A 25,103-nucleotide genomic window follows, 5' to 3' on the forward strand; every position below is an offset into this window, starting at 1 on the left:
CTTTTTCCCAGTAACTAAAGTATATGAAATTAGAGAAGGAAAGAACAAGATGGTTTCCTCTCAGTGCTCCAGACACAGGCATGTGCTCCTTGAATTGCTTATAGTAGCAAGTCTGAAATTTGCCAGAAGCTAAGAATAAACTGATCTCTATTTTATTAGTTATTTTGAGAGCTTTTCTTTATTACTAATATATTCTACTATGTAAGATCATTTACAACAATATTATAAGGTAATATAATTTATTTTTAAAGTTATCTCAGAAAATCTCAGTTATATGTTGATAGAAAATTCTGCAGAAGAACTAAAATCCACTTTTGCATGCAACAGTTTTCATCCCTGAGGCTTAACATGGTTAGCACCCACTCCCATCCCAGTGGGTAAAAACAAAAATGTCAGTCTATGTTTCTCCAACTTGAAGAGCAACTTCTGTAATAGTAGCTTTGAGCAACTATATAACAAAGGAATCTAAAACTTTTGCTTCATCCATCAATACTCTTACTCATCTACAAAACGAGTAACTTAAAAAAAAAAGTAACAAAAAAGAAGTAGGAGAAAACAAGTTTTCTTTTCTGAATCAATCAATGAATACTTTCAAGACTGGAATTGTAAAATGTTGGCATTCCTAGCCAAATAAATGCTTATGAAGTGGACTGGTATTTACGTGAATCTTTGTTTATGTGTGTTTAGTATCCTCGGGCCTCGGTTTTTTTCCATGTAAACTAATAAGTTTTGTTAAATGCCTCTTGAATTAAGAAGGTTATTTGTTAGCAAAATGTATCACTCTCAGCAAAGGCTGTCATCACACGAGCTACATAACAAGCACAAGAACAAACCAAAATTCCCCAGAAAAATCTTGTTCATCAGTACATTTAATGTACCACAATCCCGCTTCCTCCAGCATTCCTACAAACAACAGTCTTTCAGAACACAGAATTCTTATGAAATAAATACTCAGCCTTAGAACATGCCCTGGCCTCCTCCACTATCCACTCCTCCCGCTTCCCCCGCAGGACTATATTTTCAAACTAGAATATCTGTTTTGACAGACTTCTGCTTGCTTAATTCTCTGGCAAAAGATTTCTTGTGCACCCCTAGTCAGTAATGAATATTTTGCCAGAAATATGCAACTGTTGGCATGACAAGAATAAGGGGAAAAAACCCTGCCGGCAAAGACGTTCAGAATTGAAGATAAAAGCAGGTATATTTGGATGAAAAGAATCATTTCCCTTAACATATTATAATTTCCTCTTGTTTTCCCTGCTTCTCACTATCATGAGGAAAACCTTGATTTGGCAGTTTCACATACCTTCTCTACACTATGTGAAGCAATAGGAACTATTCTCTAATCTTGGTTTCTAATTAAAGAACTATTTATCCAAATGAAAAATGTAGGTTAGCTAATCCTACTCAAAGAGTAAATCTCCAAAACAATTTCTTAATAATAGTTTATCAGGAAAATTAAAATCCATTGAACTTGTTTAATCCAGTGGAATACTTCCCTTTCATTATTTCTCAAGTTACATTTAAGGACTTAACACTCCAAAACTTAACAATGCAAGATGGCTCCACCTTCTCTGACTGAGTTCAGAAGGGCTGGGCGGGGTCTCACACAGCTCTCCTTGGAGAGCTCAGGGTGTGGGTGAAGTGCCTCCTTCTACAACTACCCAGATTCTTGGGAGGAAGAGCTCACAAAGTAGATTTTCTGCATGGGTGGATTCAGATACTTTCCAGAAAAACACAACACAACAAAATACTCACAGATCTTGAAAAGAACAAGCCTGTCCCAAAGAATATCAGATTACTGAAATACTCAACGTCTGCTGAGGGATCCTCTTCCTTCATACATCATTTAAATACTGATGCTTCCCCAAGTCTACCCTAACCCCTCTGGGTGATCTTATTCACTTTCCTGGCATAAAATACCACCTACGGATGACTCCTTCATCTGGCCTATACCTCACTCCTATGCTCCAGACCCTACGTATCTAACTGCCAAATAGATGTCATTTTGGATATGCCATTGGATGTCCCCCAAGCATCTGAAAACACAAGGGCAAAACTGAACTTGGTATCTTCCCCCATCAGTCTGTTCCTCCTCCTAAATTCTCGCCGCTGTAAATGGCACCATTAGCCCCAGAATCTGTCTAAGCCACAAATCTGCTGCCATGCCACTGTTTCCTCTTCCCTGGCCCCCTTGTTTTTCATCAAGTTCTATCAAATCTACTGTCTTAGTATCTCTAATCAGTATCTGTCTCTCCTTCCTCCTTGTCTGCCTCATTTCCAACCTGAACTCATGCTCCTCTCTTCTAACCACTTGGTCCATCCAGAATTTCCCAAAGTATGTCCTATAAAACACAGCTCTTCAATGGATATTCTATTAAAAGGATTCCATGATTCAATATTTTAAATGAGTAGTCAATGCTATGACTGGAGAGTCATAATGCATAGCAGTATATTAACGTCTTCAAGAAATTCTGAATTGAAAAAACATGTTCACACCAATCTTTCACTACCATCATCTGTCCTCCTGGTTCCCTTTGCCCCTACAGTTTTCTTCACTTGGTTAACTTCTACTCATCCTTCAAGCTCAGGCCCTGACTCTTACAGGAAGTTTTCCCTAACAGTCCCCACTCATCCCTACTCTGTGTCTACACCTCCTTGCACACCTCTGTATGAGAATATTCATGCTGCTAGCACACAGTTTGGGGTATGTCTACTCTACTTGATGCTGAGACCTTTGTGGGTAAAGACTTTGACTTATTTATCTCCTAATGTCCAGCGCACTACCTGGCACATAGCAGGTCAATATACCCTACTGAGTAAATGAATGCTTACAAGAGCTAATTGTATTGTGCATTTACTCTGTGCCAAGTACTCTCCTAATCTCCAGGCATGCATGAACTCACTCAATTGCACAAAAACCCTAAGAGATATTTTCCCCATTCGAGACACAAGGCAACTGAGGCAGAAAGGATAAATATGTTTCATTATTCCTCCAATATGACCTTATTTTCTCATCTTCAGCAGGGTAAATGTGAGAAATTTTATTCTACTTCTTTTTTTTTTTTTTCCTTTTTGTGGAGAACGGGGTCTCGCTGTATTACCCAGGCAGGTCTCAAACTCCTGGGCTCAAGCTATCCTCCCGCCTCTGCCTCCCTGAGAGCTGGGATTACAGGCGTGAGCCACCACGCCCGGCCAATTTTATTCTACTTCTAAGGAAACAGGATGTGATTAAACACCATGGGAATGCTGCTTGGCAGAACTTTGTTACTTTAAGAAATACTGTATATTATTTAACAAGAAAAAACTTTCAGGTAGTGCAAAAATAACTGAGCTACAAGTTATATCTGAATTTGAACACCAGCTCTGCTTCCCACTAGGCATGAGACCACGTAGCAAAAAAATAATCCAAATTCCAAGTGTGCCATTTAGAAAAGGGACAATAATACTTACTGAGTATTCCTACCAGGAATAGAGGACACAGTGTGTAAAAAAGCCCTTTGTAGCACTTAAGGTTGGTATGCTGATGCTATTACCATCATGAACAGTACAATGGAATAGTGTTTACCTACCCACAGAGCAAATATTTAGGACTGATTACTAGGTATTTCTATTTTTATTTCCCTGTGGGTAAACTGCTCCAAATAATTGGAAAAGTTTTCAAATCTGCAGAGATTTCTCCCGAAAGTTGAGAAAATTTCCACTAAATTGAACCAATCAAACTACATCTGTTTTGAGGCTCACAGTATAAACTGAGAAATAAGAAAATCATTGACTATTATTTTAAAAGCTTGACAACAGTCTTAAAATTTCAACAAAATTATGACTGCCACAACTGACTAAACTATCTACACTGTAGAGACTGTCTACACTCTTCTGTCACTAATGGAATCTTATATAATATAGCCAGTGCTCTCAGCCCTACAAACTATGAACAGCTCAGTAGATAAATCTCAATAAGCCTCCACATCAAACAGACTGGAAGAAATCAAAAGACCGCTGAGCTAAGCCAGACCAGGCTGATATTTTGGTTTATTGGTTAACTGTTATGCTTGGAAAGGCATAAAGCTTAATTGCAAGGCTTGAGGTGTATGTAAAAAATGCCTGACTTAAGTAAAAATACTGATCATAGCATCTGTCACTAGTTAAAATATGTGGAGATCTTTATCCAGGATATTTTTTGTTGTTTATATTTTAAATAAATGAAAATAGCCAGTCACACGGTGACTAAACATGAATCATTGTTTCAGCTTTTCGAGAATGCTTGGTGTAAATTAGGGAATAACGCTGTTGTTAATCCAAGTCATGTGAAAGTTAAAAGGGGAAAATCTGGTTTAGTTTATGACTTCTTGTGGTATTAACCATAGGTTTTGCACAAATATTAATGAATACAACACTTTGAAACACTATATGGAAAAGTGAAATCCAGTGGTGTTATTTGGATCTTTTTACCATTTTCTACTGAATAACTAACTCCATTTGGCTGAACAAGCAACAAAATTAAATATTTTTTAAAGGCCCTAAGAGAAAGTTCTCCAATAACGGGTCAGTAAAGCTTTTAGTGAAAGACTAAAAATGAGGTCCTCCTCACTGCATTGCCCTCGTTTTCACTGCTACCAAAGCTACTCAATTATACTCAATCAGTATTTACACAGCACTTTAGGATGGGCAAAAAATTTAAAATACAATCCCCCACCACCTTAAGAACTTGGTATCTGAGAGCATACAACAATTCACAAGAAACAATATCAACGCAAGAAAGAGATGGCATACAGAATCTGGGGCACACCAGGAAGATTCCTAAAGAAAGGAAGACCAAGTGCTGGGACGACCATTACCGCGTTTATTGCTCACAACTCTAGAAGCAGGTACTATTATCATCCCCATTTTATGACTGACCCTGAGATGAAGAAACTGAGGCCTGGCGGACTAAAATAATTTGCCCAAAGTCAGAGCCAAAAGTTAAGTCTAGGTCTGCCTATCTCAACATGCATTTTTAAAGCTACATCATCGTTGCCTACCTACTACATTAGGCAGATCCTAAATAAGGCACTGGGATACAAGAGAGCATGAGCCCCAGACCCTGCCCTCAAGCAAGCCAGTCAGGTCAGGGAAGATTTCCAAGAGGAAAAAAGCTTTAGGTTGAACCCAAAGGATGGGGGAAATCAGCATACTGTAAGCAAAAGAGGAGGGATAGGCATTGTAGGAGTAGAAAAAGCATGAACAAAAGCATCAAAAGGAAAAGCCTGACAAGTTCAAGGGAACAATAGGGAGGCTGGCTTGATTAGAGTGTGTTTATTTGTTGGGGTGGGAGAAGTTAGCCAGTGGGAGCTTAATAAATATTTGTGCATTTGAATAATAGCAGATAAGGTGAAAAGGGCAGGTCCAACTAACAGAGGGCCTTGAAAGCTAAGCTGAAGAAAACACAATTAACCAACAAATAATGTGGACAAACCTGCAATCTCACTAGTAATAAAAACAATATAAATTGAAAAAACATGGAAATTTCCTCCTCACATTCCCTTAAATGTGCATTAAAAAAAAATAATTATTCTCACTACTAGGAAGACTATACATAACTGGTAAATTTGTAAACTGATATAATCTTATTTTTTAAAAAAAGCTTGGTTATTAGTTTCATTGAATGTTTATATTCTTTAATCCAGCATTTTCGTTGCTGATAATTTATGCCCCCCAAAAATCCAAAAAAGCATGCCTCTCTCTGCATAAGAGAATATTCCCTGCATCACTTTTTATAATGTGGAAAATTAGATGGAATGTAATGCTCAATGATAAGCAGGCGGTTAAAACAAAAAAAGTTTCTTAGAAAGTGTTTTAAAAATGAAAAGGGCCAATTAGATGGGTACAACTTTAGACTGCAGGCAACACAAAGCTAACAAAAATTCCTGAGTAGGAAGGTGACATGGGAAAAAATGTTTTTCAAGAAATCTGACAATGGCCGGGTACGGATCACGCCTGTAAACTTAGCACTATGGGATGCTGAGGCAGGCAGGTCACTTGAGCTCAGGAGTTCGAGGCCAGCATGGGCAACATGGCAAAACCCCATCTCTAAAAATAACACAAAAATTAGCCAGGCGGGGTGGCACGCCTGTAGTCCCAGCAACTTGGGGGCTGAGGCAAGAGGATTGCTTGAACCCAGAAGGTCGAGGCAGCAGTGACCTGAGATCGCCCCACTGCACTCCATTCTGGGTGACACGGTGAGACCTTGTCTCAAAAAAGAGAAAGAAATCTGACAATATGTAAACAGAGTCTGAGGCCAGTTATACCCTTTGACACATAAATTACACCTAGGATAATCTACCTGTAGGAAATAACCCTACACATTAAAATATTTTATACGTAAAGATGCTCACCATACCATTACTAATAATATTAAAAACTAGCGGGGAAACGAAATATTTAATAGTAGTAATAGAAACGAAATATTTAATATGGAGATGATAAAAGAATTATCAAGTAAACTATGATTTGTCCATTATAAGGAATGTTACTTAAGCACCTCTCAGAAGATGAATGATTATATAACTACATGAAAAATGCCTCCTACAAGCGAAAAAGGGAGCATACAAAACTATGTGTATATAATAATTAACAATATACCTTATAAAACCTGAACACTCACGAATGGGAAAATGGCAGGAAAATACATCAAAATGCTAACAAAAATTGTATTTGGGTGACAAGAATAAGACTCTAACTTTTTCATATTCTCCATTATTTTAAATAAGCATATATTACTTTTCAACATAAAAGGAGGGAACAAAAGTGAAATGGGTAGAGACAAGACCTAGCCTAGACCACAGCATAATCCATTCATCCACCTGGCTCTGGAAGACTCTGCAGTTTCACTAGACTTAGCTAACCTAAAAAATCAGCAGTGAACTGGTAGCAAGGAAAAGATAATCTCAGTTGAAGAATATTCATTTTGAATATAAGGAAATAGAGCTCATCTATGGGATGGGTACTGTTTATGGGGAGGACCTGAGGGACAAAAGACTGACCATAGTAAGAAAAAATAAATGTAGGAAAAGAGTTGGAGTCTATAGGCTTGCTGAAAACATGCAGGTGTTTTTCTTCAATTCACATTTGGACTCAGGTCTCTAAATGTCTATGGTTCTCCTAAGTAAATATACCAAAAATTACAAATTTCAGGGGAATAGAGAATATTGCTCAATATTCATTTACCGTCACCCCTCAAAATAAAAATATTGACAATTATATCACAGAGTATCTCTGATTATACAGAATACACATCTGGCTGGGCATGGTGGCTCACACCTATAATCCTAGCACTTTGGGAGACTGAGGCAGGAGGATCATTTGAGCCCAGGACTTTGAGACCAGCCTGGGCAACGTAGTGAGACTCTATCTCTACAAAATAACATGTTTCCTTTTGCTGTTTTGATTAAAGAAATTCTACAAAGTGTGATATTATACACAAGGCCCTGAAAAATCGTTAAACTTCGATTTAACAGGGATTGGGGGAAGAAAAGTTTCCAGAAAAAGAAACCTCCACAGAAAATGCCATGGATCTCATGGAATTTGATTTTCATGGGAAAGCCAACCTGTTTGGCAGTGCATGACGGCACAATTTTGAAGGTAGCCAGGGCTGAAAACAGAAACGATAAAAACAGGCAAGTATTTAAGAATGATATGTCCAGGTGTGGAAAGGCCACAACTTATAGTCACATGGCAATTGAAATACATTTTTCCAAAGACATAAATGCTATAAATGGTGGCACTGCAGAGAGCCCACAGAAATTACTTACTTCACCATTGAAACACTATAATTTTACAACAAGGAAAAATTGAAACCTATGCTACTATAATATTGATAACTAATCAAGACATCATTGAAAGAACCTCTTTTTATTTCCTTGAAATGTTTGCTGAAGCTAAATGAAAAGTTGGCTTAATTAAAGCATGAAAGAGATGGAGATGATGACCTGGTGCTAGGTTTCTGCGGAAAGCTGGGCACTTGCCACTCTTAAAGGCCAGTGACAATGTGCTGTCAGTACATATAACTTTATTTCCAAATACAGCCACCTGTTACTTAACAACAGGGATATGTTCTCAGAAATGTGTCATTAGACAACTGCATTGTAGTGTGAACATCACAGAGTATACTTATACAACCCTACATGGTATAACCCATTACATACCTAGGCTATATGGTATAGCCTATTAGCCCTATGCTACAAACCTGTACAACATGTTATTATACTACATACTGTAGGCAACGCTAACACAGTAAGTACATGTGTATCTAAACATACTAAGCACAGAAAAAGAATAAAATATGCTATAAAAGATTTAAAAAACAGCACACTTGTCTAGGGCAGTTACCACGAATGGAGCCTGCAGGACTGGAAGTTGTTCTGGGGTGAGTCAGTGAGTGGTGAGTGAACATGAAGGCCTACAACACTACTGTACACTACTGGAGACTTTATAAACACTGTATCCTAAGTCTACACTACATTTATTTAAAAAAATTTTTCCTTCTTCAATAGTAAATTAACCTTAGCTTACTGTAACTTTTACTTTTATAAACTTAAAATTTTAACTTTTGATCTTTTGTAATAACAAAGGTTAAAACACAACACATTATTCAGCTGTACAAAATATTTCCTTTCTTTATACACTTATTCTATAAGCTTTTCCTATTTTAAAATTATTTTACTTTTAAACTTGTTTGTTAAAAAGAAAACAGGAACATTAGCCTAGGCCTACACAGGTCAAGATCATCAATATCCCACCTCTACGTTCTGTTGCACTGAAAGGTCATCAGGAGCTACATAACAAGCATGGAGCTGTTGTCTCCTATGAGAACGACGCCTTCTTCTGGTTACCCCCAAAGGACCCGCCTGAGCCTGTTTTACGATTAACTTTTTTTTTTTAATAAGTAGGAGTCCACTCTAAAATACCAATAAAAGATATATTATAGTAAATACATAAACCAGTAACATCATTGTTTTTTATCAAGTATCACATTATGGTACATAATTGTATTTTTTGAGACGGAGTCTCCCTCTCACCCAGGCTGGAGTGCAGTGGCGCGATCTTGGCTCACCGTAACCTCTGCCTCCCGGGCTCAAGCGGTTCTCCTGCCTCAGCCTCCCGAGTAGCTGGGATTCCAGGCGCCTGCCACCATACCCAGCTAATTTTTGTATTTTTAGTAGAGATGAGGTTTCACCATGTTGGCCAGGATGGTCTCAGACTCCTGACCTCAGGTGATCCACCCACCTCAGCCTCCCAGAGTGCTGGGATTACAGGTGTGGGCCACCACGCCTGGACCATGCTTGACTTTTATACAACTGACAGCACAGCAGAGGTAGGTTTGTTTACACCAGCATCACCACAAACATGTGACTAACATGTTGTGCTGAGACATCATAGGGGATAGGAATTTTTCAGCTCCACTATAATCTTATGGAACCATCGTCATATATGTGATCTGTCATTGACTGAAATGTTACGTGGAGCATGACTGTACAGGTAGGAGAGGCATATCATCAATACTGCTCTGTGTTTGTCAACCATGACCTGAATCACTTACTGTCATACGGATAGAGCAAAAGAAGGAAGAAAGATACAGAAATAGGTGACATTTTCTCACCTTAATGGAAGAAGAATTAAAGAGATGGGAATGAGTAAGGGGTTTAAAGAGGATGTGTGTTTTAAGAGTGTGAGAGTGAGCTGTGTTCCAGGTACAATTACACAGTGGAGCTGAAGCGAGGAAATGGGAGGAGTGGAACATGCAGGCTCTTCCCCTGAGAGAGAGGAAAGGAGTTCACAGAGTACTGACAGCTTTCCACTTTGTTTTACGGTTATGTTTACAGTTGAGTTCAAGTGTTACCTCTCCTCCTCCACTGTTCTCCAAAGATTTCGACCATATTTTATAAATGTTGGTACTCCCCTCAGTGCTCAGATCCTTGAACCTAGCAAATGTCTGTGCTGAATGAATGATGAAGAAAAAAAGTGTTGAATCACCTAAGCAGGACACTAATCATAGAAAATGGAACCAGTGGCATAGGAAGGCTTTGCTTATAGGGGGCAAAAGAGGGAATCAAGTGAATTAAAGGAGGAAAGTATGCAATTGACCATTTATATGTATCTAAATCAACTTTAGGTATTCAGATTTGAGTGATCATAGAGATAAAAAAAAGAAAGATGAAGATGTCTGAAAAGCATTAGATGCCTCTAGAATTGTACTTACAGAGTGGAAAGTGCTAACCCTCCAAGATTTAGTAACCTGTTTCTTTCTCAAGAGAAGTTAGTCTGACCCCATTTTCTATTGAGCCTGAGTGGTCTGACCTGACCCAGACCGCCTCGTGGACCACTTCTATGGAGGCAGTATGTGCTGAAAAAAAAATTTAGAGTTTAGAGGACAGAAAAGAAAGAAACCTAGCAGACAGAGAAAGAAAGAATGTTCAGGACAACTGGCCTAAGTTGAATTCAGAGACCAAAAAGTTACATCAAAATACTTTGGTTCATAAATAAAAATAATTAAGTAATAATTCCAACAAATTTAGAAAGACGGCTGGGCATGGTGGCTCACACCTGTAATCCCATCACTTTGGGAGGCTGAGGCGGGTGGATCACTTGAGCTCAGGAATTTGAGATCAGCCTGGGCAAATGGCGAAACCCTGTCTCTACAAAAAATACAAAAATTAGCCAGGCACGGTGGCATGCACGTGTAGCCCCAGCTACTTGGGAGACCGAGGTGGCAGGAAGATGGCTGGAGCCCAGGAGGCAGAGGTTGCAGTGAGCCAAGGTTGTGCCACTGCACTCCAGCCTGGGCGACAGAGCCAAGCCCTGTCTCAAAAACAAAACGAAAAAACAAAAAAAATCAAAAAACCCAGAAAGACTATTCAACTTCACATTATTTGGCCTTACAAGAAGAAAATCAATGTTATAATACAGAGGTGAAATTCCAAAGTGAATTAGAGTTTATATTAAAAAACAATGTTAACATTCTGTTAGCTTGTTAAAAATTAGCTCTGAACCAGGGACATATTTCATATTGTAGAACAGCATTTTCTTGGTTAGGAACTGATTACATTCTATTCAGAATCTCTATTTTAACATTCTACAAAACTTTGTAAAGTCATGTGTAAAGACACAGACTTTGTTCCTGGGTGAAATTTTTATAATGCAAGCTGTTTACAGGAATGAATTTTATGGAACCATATATTCAGACACTTGCACTACTTCACATCTTTTAATAATTACATAAAGGAAAAATATATTTTCCTATTAAGCTAAAATACTACACATATAGTCTTATTTAAGTCACTGTTCTTAACACAAACATTTTCAAAGCTTTTCGATAGCCTAGAAGAATGCAGCAGCACACATCATTAGTTGCCTAATTAATATTTATTCGTCTAGCTCATCCTTCCTTTTAACAGAGTTGATTTTGGTTGGGTATTCACCCTTCTGAGTAGTCACGTGCTTTGGGGAGGACCAGCACCAACTCCAGACCTAACTGATGAATCCCGATTAGTCTAATCACAGTGGATCTATTTCCCTCACCAGGGATAAGCTGGGGCATGCTAAGGTGTTAACTCTGGCCAAAAAGATATGAAGAAAAGTGTGTAGAGTGTGTGGAGGTGGGAACACGGGAACATAAAGAAGAGGAAATGTTGTTGCTCTTAAAAAGAAACAGAAATGCACAAGGTCACTGGGTTTTGTGCCTAGACAGTGCAGTGTCTGGATATGATGGCTGGAACTGATGCCATCTTGCAACCATGAAGGAAGCCTGCCTGGGGCTCAGGGCATCACATCAAGGATGGCACAGCAGAAACATCAGTGGAAATCCGAGTCTCTGATGATGTTTTCAACTTCAAAAGAATCAATCCTCTTTAAAACTTCCTGGTTATACATGGGATAGTAAGTTGTCTATATTTAAATTTTGATTTGGGTTTACTGTTACTTGCAGCCAAAAGCATTCTAGCTGCATAAGTCTGAATTATTTCAAGCCTCTGAGTAAATGTTAACAGATGGTGCTATTACTGTGGGGATTAAGAATGACAACAACAGAGTAGGCTACTTAATTTACTAACAAGACTGTATTTCAAAGCTGGTTACTATGTTATGTCCTTCTCCCTGTCCACACTCTTCACCCACCCCACAAACAGATACATATATCACAGTACTACAAGTTAGGTATAATCTTGCTGATCAGTTCATCAACTGTATTATAGGCACTATCTTCCCCATACTAATGGTCAAGTTGTTGGGAAAATGGAAATTTCTTCTGACAAAATGGTAGAAGATTCTAACATAGAATATAAAGTTCATTCTCTCAAAGAGGCATTTTAATTATTATAGAATTTTTAAAGGTCTATAATTAGGAAATTTTCCTAGATTCAAATGTATTGACTCCTAGTACATGTAGGACACTATTTTACATTTTTATCTGACAACTTGGGATAATTTACAGTGTATTTAGCTGTAACTAAAACTAAGCCTTTCTGTTGCTGCCAAGATATATCTCAAATATATATCTTTCTCAAAGTAGATATATCTACTGCTCCTAATAATCAGAAACATGCCTTTCACCTGCCTTAATCAGTATCCCTACAGCAGTATTCCCCAAACTATTGGATGGAAAACAAAATGGCAATATATGTTCAAGAGAGAGAGAGAGAGAGAAGAGAAGAGAGAGAATCTCCATGGTCAAATAATTTAGGGAAATGCTCATACTGCATGCTATATCCCACTCTTGAAGATTCTCAAAACACATTATATAGCACATTAAATGGTCTGAGAAACCTGTCATTATTTAATTCAGCATTTCTAGTCAGTGAATAACAGAAAATCTATTTTCACTAAATATCTCTTAATTTCTTGAAAAAACTAGTATTCCTTAAAACATAGGACATATATTCCCCACTACTATAACTGCCACTCAATGTAGAAGTGGCACACAAAAACTAAATGCAGAAATAATCACACCAAGCTGTAACCATGTTTTAAAATCTACACAGAGAGCTACTTATTCATGAGCAACTCCCTTCCAAGGCCTTGCATCACATTCTCCATGCCCACCAGCCAGTGGTACAGAATGCAATCACCTTTCAAATAATTCCCAAAGCAATGATTTTATCACAGAATACTCTGATACAAAGAACTTCTAAAGGAATCCTAATGTTCTGTAAAATTCAAACTCGTCTCCCAACATGTCTGTTTCCCTCACTCACTGATAGTCTCAGAACCTAGTACAGTGCCTATGCAGACTAAGTGACCATGAATCCTTGCTCTAGGAATGAATGACTGAATGAACACTTCCATCATGTCCTCTCTTTCCTCATCTGATTCATCTTTTAATTCTTAGATATGTACAGTGTGTGTTCCAACTTCTACATCTCTGTTTATGTTACATGATCCCATATGCAACACCCTCTTCTCTACCTATTCAAATACTGACCATCCTTTCAAGTCCAGATTCAACCCAGACTGCTACATGGAGAATGGCCTCATCCTCCTCTGACCTCTTATCCCCTGACAGTCAGTACCAGAGAGTCTGATACTCACATTTCCTAAACTAGTTTCCATGTTGGTCTTACGTCTCAGTAAATGGCAAACTCCTTGAAATCTCAGACATGTTATAAACTACTTTTGTACATACTAGGATGCCAAGGTACATAAGGAGTATTCAATGGAAAAATTAAGAGTATATTTTATTTCAAAGTTCAATGTATAACAATAGCTGGAAATTCCTGAAATTTCCAAACTGTACGTTACTAAAATCAATAGTTACAAGGACTAGGTTCTGAATAAAGAAATATTATCCAAGTTCTAAAGAAACTGTTCCCTCTGGCTTTAACCTCTTTGACTCCATTTTCTCATTTGGAAAATAGTTCTGTGGTGTTTCTCTACAGGTACTGAATGAGCAAGAAATACTGTTTGTAAACCCCCTGATAAATGAAGACTTTATCTCATAGTCCTAGAAGCAATCCTGACGTCTTAAATTATGTAATCCTGGTATTACATTATATTAGTCTGGCTCATATAAAATGTAAGCTACAAAAATACCAAAGCTAAGAAAAAATATTTACTCATGCTTTTACTAAGATGCAGAAAGAGGATGCATGCATTGCCAAAATTCCATAGAACATGCTCAAACTAAAGCAACAATGTCTTAGTTATAAAAGAAGGCAATGGCCTGAAGCAGTACTTAGAAATAAAGATTACTTGGTCCTCGTAAGAGTCAACATTTAAGAACACAATGACTAATTCCCACTTCAAGTTCATGAAAACATTTCTTTTAAGAACTTCTTTTCAGTTAAAAACTTTATTTGTGGTTTTCCTACCTGTAATCTATGAACCTAAGAAAGAACAAAAACTTGAAACATGAAACTCTCTAGTAGGCCAAAGTGTCAGTATAGACTTAATTCTGACTTTAGGAACATCTCAACCAGGGTTACACAAAACTTGTACTTTACCTCTCAGTCTCCAAAAATACTCATTTATCTACTCTGCCTAAAGAGTAGATAAATGATTGAATGTTCATTCTACAAACAACTCTGGAAAATGCATGAATGACACTCCAGACTATATCAAAACACTGGAGCTCTTTACTTTCAAATCATTCATATTTATAATCCTATGATAATTAAAGTACCTCTTTAAGAAAATCAACTTCATATTTTAAACTAGAATCATCTGAATCCAAACTAGTATTATTGTTGCTAACAGAAACTTCATTTCTAAATAATCGGCTGATTTTTTAAAATGTTCTAGTTGAGTTTATTGTGAACTAAAAATAACCATTAAATTCTATCACCAGCACCAGCTCTGTGGCCTTGCACAAAATGCTTAACTTTTCTGCACCTCAATTTTCATATCTGCAAAATGAGAATGAGACTGGATGACTTCCTAGGTCCTCTTAAAGATAAAAACAAATAATAATAATGGTTATTAGTATCATTTTAATTGAAGATATCAATGAAAGATACAAGCACAGACTCTAAACAAGTTTAGGTTAAGTCTAGAGAAATCACATCATAAGCAAGAACTGTCATAAACCTCAAAATCCTCTATCAATAGCACCAAACTATTATCAAATATAAGAGTTTTATAGAGACAAATGTATATAAAAAAAAAAAGTTAACTTCTTGCTAGCAACATTGATACCCTTACTGGGGTAATTTCATTCATTCTCTACTTTCTAACCAGAAAACTAGGATTTCTACCTTCGTAGTTTTACGACATTCCTGGTTAATATTAGAAACCTTGAGCCTTGCTCCTCCCTCACCTCTGTCTACATGAGAACAGTGAGGGGCTCATTGAGGTAAGTAACATTCACGCACCAGAAAGTACACAATCCTTATTGTCTTTCATCATCCAGATAAAGAATCTTAAAGTCAACTCAAAACAAAATTCCCCTCTGGTCTGCTCCTACCTTTCCTGCTAAAATCAACCTACCATGTGGGAGATTTGAGATTATTGGGCAACATTCAGACTTTGGGTGAAGTGGCTAATTTCCCAGAGTCTGACAAAATAAAATCTAAAGCCAACTCCAAAAAGGTGACACCCTGCCCATGTGGGAATCCGTTGTTTGGTGTGTAACAGGATGTGCTTTGCAGATGAACTCACTTTGTGTTCTAGTTCTGCCACTTTCTGGCTGTATGGCCACAGGCAAGTAGCTAAACCTCACGAGCCTTAGGTTCCTCTTCTGTGAAACGAGAATGACACCACCTACCTCACAGAGCTGCAATTCCGGCTAAGTTAGACATGTACAAATGGTCTGGCATGGCCCATGCACTAAAGAAATGTTACCTTCCTTCACAACTTCTCCTGTCTTTCTATACAACTGAACAGAGACTCCACTACCACAGATAACTGCCATATTCTTCATCAGACTTGGAGTCCCCTAGAGCAGAGAGTATTTCTGATTTATCTTTGGATCCCAGTAACTAGCAGAAGGCCTGGCCCAGAGTGAAAACACAATAAATGCTTGTTCAGTGGAGAAAATTAGAACTGTTTGGGTTTCAGGATGTTAATATTACCTTGGCTGCACATGCCTGTAATCCCAGCACTTTGGGAGGCCAAGGCAGGCGGATCAAAAGGTCAGGAGTTCAAGACTAGTCTGACCAACATAGTGAAAACCCCATCTCTACTTAAAAAAAAAAATTGCAAAAAAAAGCCAGGTGTGGTAGAGTGTGCCTGTAATCCCAGCTACTCAGGAGGCTGAGGTAGGACAATCACGTGAACCCGGGAGGTGGAGGTTGTAGTGAGTTGAGATCCTGCCACTGCAGTCCAGCCCAGGCAACAGTGCGAGACTCCATCTCGGGATAAGAAAAAAAAAAAAAAAAAAAAAATTACCCTGGCCACAGTCAACAGAAAATTCTGTTTTTCAATTTGGCCAAATAGGGCTTGCTACAAGCTACTATGTAGTTCAAAGCAAATAAGCTATTCTGAATTCTAATAATTACATTCTCTAAAATATGAAAACCCAATTGCCCTGCAGCTTTCAATTTTAGTTTTGAGAATTCAATTCTTTCCCAAACAATAGAGTGGGTAACCACAGAAACTTGTGGAATCTCTTTTCCTAGAAAACATGAAGAACAGGAGAGAAGCCAGTCTGTCTGGAAACTGCTTCAAAATCTCTCTATAAGCAGGATGCTGGACTGGATTAGATGCCCCTTGAAGGATCCTTCCAGACCTACACACCACTAAAATGCTAAGAAAAATATCTAAAATAATTCTCTATCACTTATACCCTGGAAAATAAAACAAATACAATTTAACATCTCCCAACATAGTCACTAGAAATAATTTTACTTGGATCTTCCCATGATTTTAGAAACACATTTTCTTCTTAAATTGTACTAAATTATCCTAAGCTATTAATTTGAATATGAGCTCTCTTTAATAAGATAGAACAGAGATTGTACTTAACAAAAGAAACAAGACTATTACTTTATTCCTCTTTCAATCTGCCTGTTTCCATGTACCCCAAATCTACTCATTTCCCAAAGCCTTGTAAAAAATACTACTTCCCCCCAACATATACTCCACTCAATTCTCCTGTTTATAAATTTCTAATGTGTTCATTACTCATACCACATCGTACAGGTGATTTTTATATGGTGTCTCTTATTTGTATCTGACTCACATGTAACAAGTTTTGTCTTCCTAACTGAACTGTAAACTCCTTGAGTAAGATTCAAGTTTTATATTCCTCATGTACTCCCCTATTATGTTAATACTGAGTTCATAAGTGCTTTCAAGTTCTCATTGGCTGATTTAAGGTGGAGAGAGCATGCAAAAGCTAGATGACGCTATACATTAAGCACCTGTATGAAGCTTTGACAAAGCAGGCACTCCAAGAAGTCAAAAATAAACCTTTTCTGATTGCTACATATTGACATGTGTCATTTAGCTAGGACTCACAGGTGAAAGTTAATACACACAGGTGCTAAAGGGAAAGACCTAGAGCTAAGCGCCATATTAGTTTAGCTCCTGTCCTATAAGAAATGAGGAGGTATGAAGGTGAGCCCACTCACATGGAGATGGAGACTAAGAAAGCATGCATACTGCACAGGCTGCAGAGCTTTGCTGGTTCTGATTTTACATAGAATCAGTTCTTCATTCTGTCAAGACAAGTCAGGCAGCAATAAACAGAAAGGAAAAGAGTTTTAAAAATTAAAATGTAATAACATTATTTTAAAAGCACAAGTGAAACTTGTGTTTTCTCATTCTTTAAAATGCAAAAAAAAATCTAAAATAAGACTAATGGGTGTAAAAATTCAGTCATTACAAGTACACTCTACACACTTAAAAAGGATCCTCTGCTCCTCTGCTTCTTGTCTCTACTATGCAGCAGGGACTGTTCTATGGCACTGGGAATATATCATTTTACCAAACTTACAATGCCAGTAACATTATGTAAAGCTTTACTTTAGTATTTTAAAGACAGAAAAGACCTCAGGGATATTCCAAACCTTATTTTACAGAGAAGAAAACCAAAGCCCAGAGAGGTTGGCTATCTTGTCTCAGTTGATTATATTGGTTATATTGTAACAAACGTAGGAGTAGAAACCAGATTTCTTATTTCTCCTCTAGTAACGAAATTTACTTATTCTTTAGGCAATTATTTCTATATGCCTTCTATATGCCAGATACTATGCTAGGCTCTGAGAACCTAAGAATGGTTAAGACACTGACCTTCTCCTCAAAAAGCATGGTCTTAAGAGCAAGACAATCAGATGAGTACAATCATAGAAGTGGTAACAGAAAGAAAAACCAAACTATATCTCTAATCGCCTAGGATTTCCAATATTTTAAAGAAAATGAACTTCCAATAGTTTGTTTTATCCTCACAATAGCCCTAGCGGTACACAGCACACATCTTATTATTCCTGGTACACAGATGGAGAAACTGAAGTGCAAAACGGATAAGGGGGCCTATTAAGTTCATCTCCAGTGGCAGTAAAATGCCTAGAAACCAGGTTTGTTTACTTCAAGTTAGACCTTTATTTCCCATTAGATGGAAAAGCAGATGTTCTTTTATGTTCAGTTCCCTCTGACCAAGAACACACATTTCCAAATTGCGAGCAGGACAATCTATGGTTGTGAAAGGAAACAACTGACTTGTGAGGTGTGTCACCAGCTGAGGTTAGTTATCCAATCGGTAAGTAACCAACCAAGACATCATTATTACTAGCCTTTTTAAAGTGCCCATTATGTACACAGAACAGACGAAAAAGGTCCTTCCTTCAGGAAGTTAATATTGTAAGGAACAGGCATATAAACATTTCAACAAAAAGTGACATAATTAAACAAACTACAACTAAAAGAACCATTACAAGCAACTGCAAATTTAAGACACTAAAGGTTTTGCAAAGCAAACCTAATGGGAGCTGCCAAGAAATATATCTTCATGGGTTAAACAGGGAACAGAAGCCTTGTATGCATAATGGTCCATACCGATCTTCAGATTACTAAAATTAAAAGCTCTCACCAAAACATTCTTCACATTTAAAACTTAACTGTCTCATTCCTATTTCCTTTTTTCTAGAAACCTTATATAAAAAACTAAAATTGTATGGTGTTACTGCCATATTCTTCTACTCTCAGATACAACCTAAATGAGGTTTTCTCATTTTCTGATCATTTTCTCCTACACATAGTAAAATTTATATGTATTTATACATACATTCAATAATCACTCCATAAAAAACAAAAAAAATTCTTCAAGTTCAGTTTTAAACATTAATTTTACTTGTTTGATCACTTCATATCATATTTTATTTATACCATGTTTATCAAGGCCTTATAACATGACCCAACTGTTTTAAACTATGGCACACTGGAGAATTATTAACAAAATAGACAAAGCTAAGGAGAAACAAATATTAGTGATTTCAAGTTAGTGACAGGAAGAATATCTTTAAGAACAGGCTAAAAAATAAAAATTATAATCATCCTTCCAAAAGAGTAATGTTTTATTTATTTAAAAAATATTATTCAGTTAAAAAAAAAATTGAAAAGCTCTCTGGTATCACCTGAACATGCTCAAGGGATTTATACTTACAGCCAGTTACCTTCCTTTTAAATATCTGGTGAATGTTACAGGGTGACAAGAAGTAATTTAAATGATAATTCGGAAATACCACAGTAGGTTTCATTAGAATTATCACCAGTACATCACAAAATGATTTCCTATTTTTTTAATTCCTAAGATTTAGTTCCATCACACAAAAATGCATTTCAATAAACATTAGCTTAAAACTTAAATATGAAGCATAATGACTTTTTTAGTTAAGAAGGGAATAAGGCTTTGAATATAACTCTAGATCTTCAAGAGAAAGACCACTGGGCCAAACTGGATCCTAAATAAAATTAAGGAAGTAATTAAACGTGCAGCAACAGTGACATCTAGTGTTAGCAATTGCAAGCCAATTAGATTACTATTAAATCCTCTTAAGTGCTAAAGAACAACTATTCAAAGCTTTTCTTCTTTAAAACAGACAGATCTTGTGCATTTTATCTAAAACTACCCAAAATCAAAATGGTTCCACAGGTTTCTTTCCAGGCATAACAAAAAAGCTGTTTTGTTAAGACAAAACAAATTAGAGGGTAAACATAAAACTAAAGACCAAAAGTAAAAGCGCTGTTTATTACTTGTAGTTAACACCTATAGGTGTTCCTCTTAGTACCAGAGTTTAATGCAAAGGTAATCTGAGAGATGTTCTAATGAGAGGATCATAAACATTTAAACTTCCACCTATAAAATTAAAGATATTATACAAGCTAGGATAATACATACAAGCAAAGTTAGGACATTTCAGGAATACTTAAAGAAGATGCAATTTAAAAAAAAAAAAACAAAAAAAAACAAACTAGCTTTGCACAGAGAAACAGGCTCTACATTTCACCCCTTGCTACCTTGCTAAATTTTTGTTGCTTTGAAAGGTCCACTTACTGGTATTTTTTGCCCAAGGGTTTATAACTTGGCAGCATAGGCTAATTCATTATAGTATTTTTATAGTCTTACGATCTAGATGAATCTGTAATAGTAGGCACAATTTCAAAAATTGTTTTTGGCCAGGACAATATTGTATTTTTTAAAAAAGTAAAGTCAGCCTTAAATGGAGCTTACCTATTTGTTTTGGAAAGTTCATCCTTTGCCCTTTTAACTCCAAAAATTCTTGTGATCAAGGCACTAAAGAGAAGTGTGGATGAATTTCGCACCTAATGTACAAATGAAAACACAATAAGGGTTAAATATTCTTGGCATAAAACCAACATTTACAATATTCAAACTAGATGATTCAAAATCATTACCTAACTGGCCAGTATGAGGCTAAAAAGATATGTCTGTGTTCATAAAATAATTTTTTAAAAAAATTTACTTAATGTAATCTATTCAATGACTTAAATTGAGCTCTACAACCCAATCACATGCACAAACATAGCCTTTCCCCATATTTCTAATATTATCATCAACAGTTTTCATTATATCTCTGCACTTGGAGCATCAAATAACACTTCTTTTTTAAAAATTCATTTTTCCATATTCTTCCTGACAATGAAAATCCCAGTAAAACCTCAGCTCTTTCCACTTATTTTCTGAAATCCTTTTACCTATGAGAAAATACTTATAAAACCTAACTTCAAAGAACCAGGCACAGTGACTTACACCTATAATCCCAGCTACTTGGGAGGCTAAAGTGGAAGGAGTGCTTGAGGCCAGGAGTTTGAGACCTTTGGGCAATATAGTGAGACCCCACCTCAAAATATATATATATATACATTTTTTTAGAGTTTTTTTTTTTTTTTTTAAGAGCCATGGCACATGCCTATAGTCCCACGTAGTCAGGAGGCTGAGGAAGGAGGATTGCTTAAGCCTAGGAGTTAAAGGCTGCAGAAAGCTATGACTGTGCCACTGTGCTCCAGCCTGGGCAAAAGAGTGAGAACCTGTCTTTAAAAAAACAAAAACAAAATCCAAAAATCCTAACTTCAAAGAATCCAGGTAATTAATATGGCCAAGAAAATAGTTAACATCCAAAATGTTGCTTATCAGCTTCACAATGCAAGTAACTTATCAAGTAATTTCAATACTGAAATTATCTGATAACTTAGTAAAGAGGCAGGAATTATCATGAATAAACACAAATTATTTCTCCAAGATGATAATAATCTTTTCCCTATCTTTTTCCAACCAATGTGTCAAGATGCTTTGGAAGATCATAAAAGGGTCTTGACTTTCGGCACTACAGGATTCCTCAATTACTCTGTCAAATCAGTGTAGAGATGTATACGTACTCACTTTGCTACAGTGTGTAAGGCCCTATACCAGCACCATGGATAAGATCCAGAAACAGAAAACACATACTTACTGATATTACAGACCTTATACTCTAAGTAAGTGACATAACCATATGGTGTGCTAAATAGCAATATAAGTAGAAAGATCACTAAAAGTAACAATGTTAAGATTTAGAAAACAGCTTCCTGAAAGCGCTGCCCTTAGAGTCACAAGCTCAAATGCCCACAGGAACAGTGAGCAACAGAGGCAGCAATGTACTTTGTCTAATGCAGTCAGTGTCAGCTGAGTTGCTGCCATGAGGAAATATAAGTTCAGTTTTGCCAGATCTTCTGCTTTTTCAAGAGAAGCCAGAAACCCTGGTTTTTATGTGAAATCTATTTTGAAATGCTGGCAGGAAATTAAAGGAAAAAAAAAAACCACAAAACTCACCATGAAAGCCAAATAAAACAGTGGTGGGTTAGTTTGTCCTACTGGCCACCAGTCTGTAATCTCTCCTCTAGAAGCCAAGAACTGACTCAAGTCATGCATGGTAACCATAGAAGTAAACTTTACAGATATACTGGCATAATTCATACCAAAGCTTCAATAAAACCCTAAAACTGAAAAGATCCACTTATGTTCATTCAAGAGTCATCAAACATCCATGGAGGCCCTACTATGTGCCCTGCCTAATTTAATCCCCAAACAACAAATCAATCCATGCTGTTACTTTATCAATATAATCTCTGCCCTCGTTCAGGTCTGGATTATCTTCTACCTGATCTAGTGAGGTAGTTTCCAAAGACTTTTAGGTCTAAGATGACTTGGTAAAGACATCTGGAACCTTCTCTCTTCTTAGAAATCACACAAAAACACAAAAAGAAAAGGAAAACAGAAACACACACTCCATATTGCCCTAAGCCATACTTTCTGACAAAGGGTGCCAGATGCAGTAAAATTAAAACAGGAGTGCCTGGAGATGTTGAGAAATGCACACCTTAAACAAAACTGTAGAGGACCATTTTACAAAGTGAATGGGCACCCTCAGAAACAAAACTCTGATTCAACAGACTGATGGCAGGAGACACATAATGTCTTTTTAGTAATATTAAGATGGACCAGATGGTTCCAATCCTATCTGCCTGACCCATCCTGATATGGTCTGAATGTTTGTGTTCCCCCAAAATTCCTATGTTGAAATTTTAACCTCCAAGGAGTTAGGTGGTGGAGGCCTTTGGGAAATAATTAAGTCATAGGGGTAGAGCTCTCATGAATGGGATTAGTGCCCTTATAAAAGAGACCCCAGTGAGCTGCCTCACTTCTTCCACCATGTGAGGACACGGCTAAAAGGTGCCATCTATGATCAGAAAGTAGGCCTTCACCAGACACTGAATCTGCCAGCATCCTGATCTTGGACTTCCCAGCCTCCAAACTGTGAGACATAAATTTGTGGTATTTTGTTATAACAGCCCAAAGGGACTAAGATATCCCTTATAAAGTGTCCTCATTAGCAATCAGTGATGATCATTACCTTTTCCACTAGGTGTAGCAAAATCACGATATTCTATAGGCCTTCTGCATTAATCATTTACATCCTCAGAAAAACTTTTTTTTTAAAAGCTTTTCCTCATCTGCTATTTGGTTACCCTGTTCATAAGTTAGTAAATAATTATTTCCATATATTGACCATTTTAAGAATAATTAGTTCATGCCACACCAACCTCCAAACATGACTGAATGATTTTGTTTTAAAACCATTTTAAATTACTTTTAAAATTGAGGTATAATTTATGCATCATAAAATTTACTATTTTAAAGGAAGCTATTCAGTGGTTTTTTACCATATTCACAAAATGTGAAGCTATCACAACTAAATTCCACAATATTTTCATTACCTCAAAATGAAACTTGGTAGCCGTTAAGTCGTCACTCCCTATTCTCCTGCAGTAGGAAAGCACAATCTACTTTCTGCCTCTATAAACTTGCCTTTTCTGGATACTTCATATACATGGGATCACATGATATGTGGCCTTTTATGTTTGGTTTCTTTCACTTAGCATAATGTTCTCAAGGTTCCCCCATGCTGTAGCATGTATCAGTATGTTATTCCTTTTTACGGCTGAGTAACATCCCACTGTATACATATACCATATTTTAAAAGTCTGTTCTTCATTTGATGGACATTTGGGCTATTTCCAATTTGGAATATTATGAATAATTTTGCTAAGAATATTCATGTACAAGTTTTTGTGTGAACATGTTTTCATTTCTCATGGCTATACACCTAGAAGTGGTATAGATTGGTCATATAGTAACTCTATGTTTAACCTTCAAAAGAACTGCCAAAGTGGTTACACCATTTCATAGTCTCACTAGCAATGTATAAGGGTTCTGATTTCACCAGTTCTCCAATTTCTCCACATCCTCCCCAATACTAGTTATTTTCCATGAATTTTACTTTAGTGGGCATGGAATGGTAACTCATTGTAGCATTTCCCTAATGACTAATGATGTTAAGCATCTTCTTGTGTGCTTACTGGCCATCTGCCTAACTTTTTTGGAGATACATATTATTTGTCCATTTTAAAATTGGATTGTCTTTTATTATTGAGTTCTGGATACTCCACTCTTATCAGATATATAATTTGCAAATATTTTCTCCCATTCTGTGGGTTGTCTTTATACTTTCTTGATTGTGTCCTTTGAAAAATATTTTTTTTTCTTGATGCTGGTTAAGTTTTATTTAAAAAAACAATTTTTTTTTTATTTTTTAAACTTAGCGACAGCTTCATGCTCTGTTGCCCAGGATGGAGTGCAGTGGTGTAATCATAGCTCACTGCAGCCTTGAATTCCTGTGGTCAAACAATCCTCCAGCCTCAGCCTTCTGAGTAGCTGGGACTACAGCTGCATGCCACTATGCCCAGCCATCTGATTTTGTTCAAGTCCAATTTATCAATTTTTTTCGTTGCTTGTACCTTAGGTGTCATATCTAACTAAATGTTACCTAATCCAAGGCACAAAAATTTATACAGGTCCTCTTGTAAAAGTTTTATAGTTTTAGCTTTTACATTTAGGTTTTTAATACATTTCGAGTCATCTGAATATGGTATGAGATGGGGATCACATTCATTCTTTTGCATGTGGATATCCAGTTGCCCGGTACCATTTGTTGAAGGTTATTCTTTCTCCACTGAATTGTCTTGGCACCTTTGTTTATTAAGTGTGGAGGTTTATTTCTGTACAATCAATCCTAATATGCTGATTTATATGCCTATCCTTGATCTGCAAAAAAAAAAAAAAAAAAAAAAAAAAAAAAAAA

The 25,103-nt window shown here is 36.8% G+C and overlaps 1 protein-coding gene across 1 annotated transcript in view; it reads right to left on the reverse strand.

Moving 5' to 3' along the window:
• THADA (THADA armadillo repeat containing) overlaps positions 1 to 25,103 on the reverse strand; it is a 349,278-nt gene that overhangs the window by 223,510 nt on the left and 100,665 nt on the right. Inside the window, exon 27 of the mRNA XM_017862713.1 lies at positions 20,636 to 20,727. Coding sequence (XP_017718202.1) covers positions 20,636 to 20,727 — 92 coding nt within the window. The remainder of the gene's footprint in view (positions 1 to 20,635; positions 20,728 to 25,103) is intronic.

Source organism: Rhinopithecus bieti, unplaced genomic scaffold (genome assembly GCF_001698545.2).
Source record: "Rhinopithecus bieti isolate Rb0 unplaced genomic scaffold, ASM169854v2 scaffold_61117, whole genome shotgun sequence".
Taxonomy (NCBI): Eukaryota; Metazoa; Chordata; class Mammalia; order Primates; family Cercopithecidae; genus Rhinopithecus; species Rhinopithecus bieti.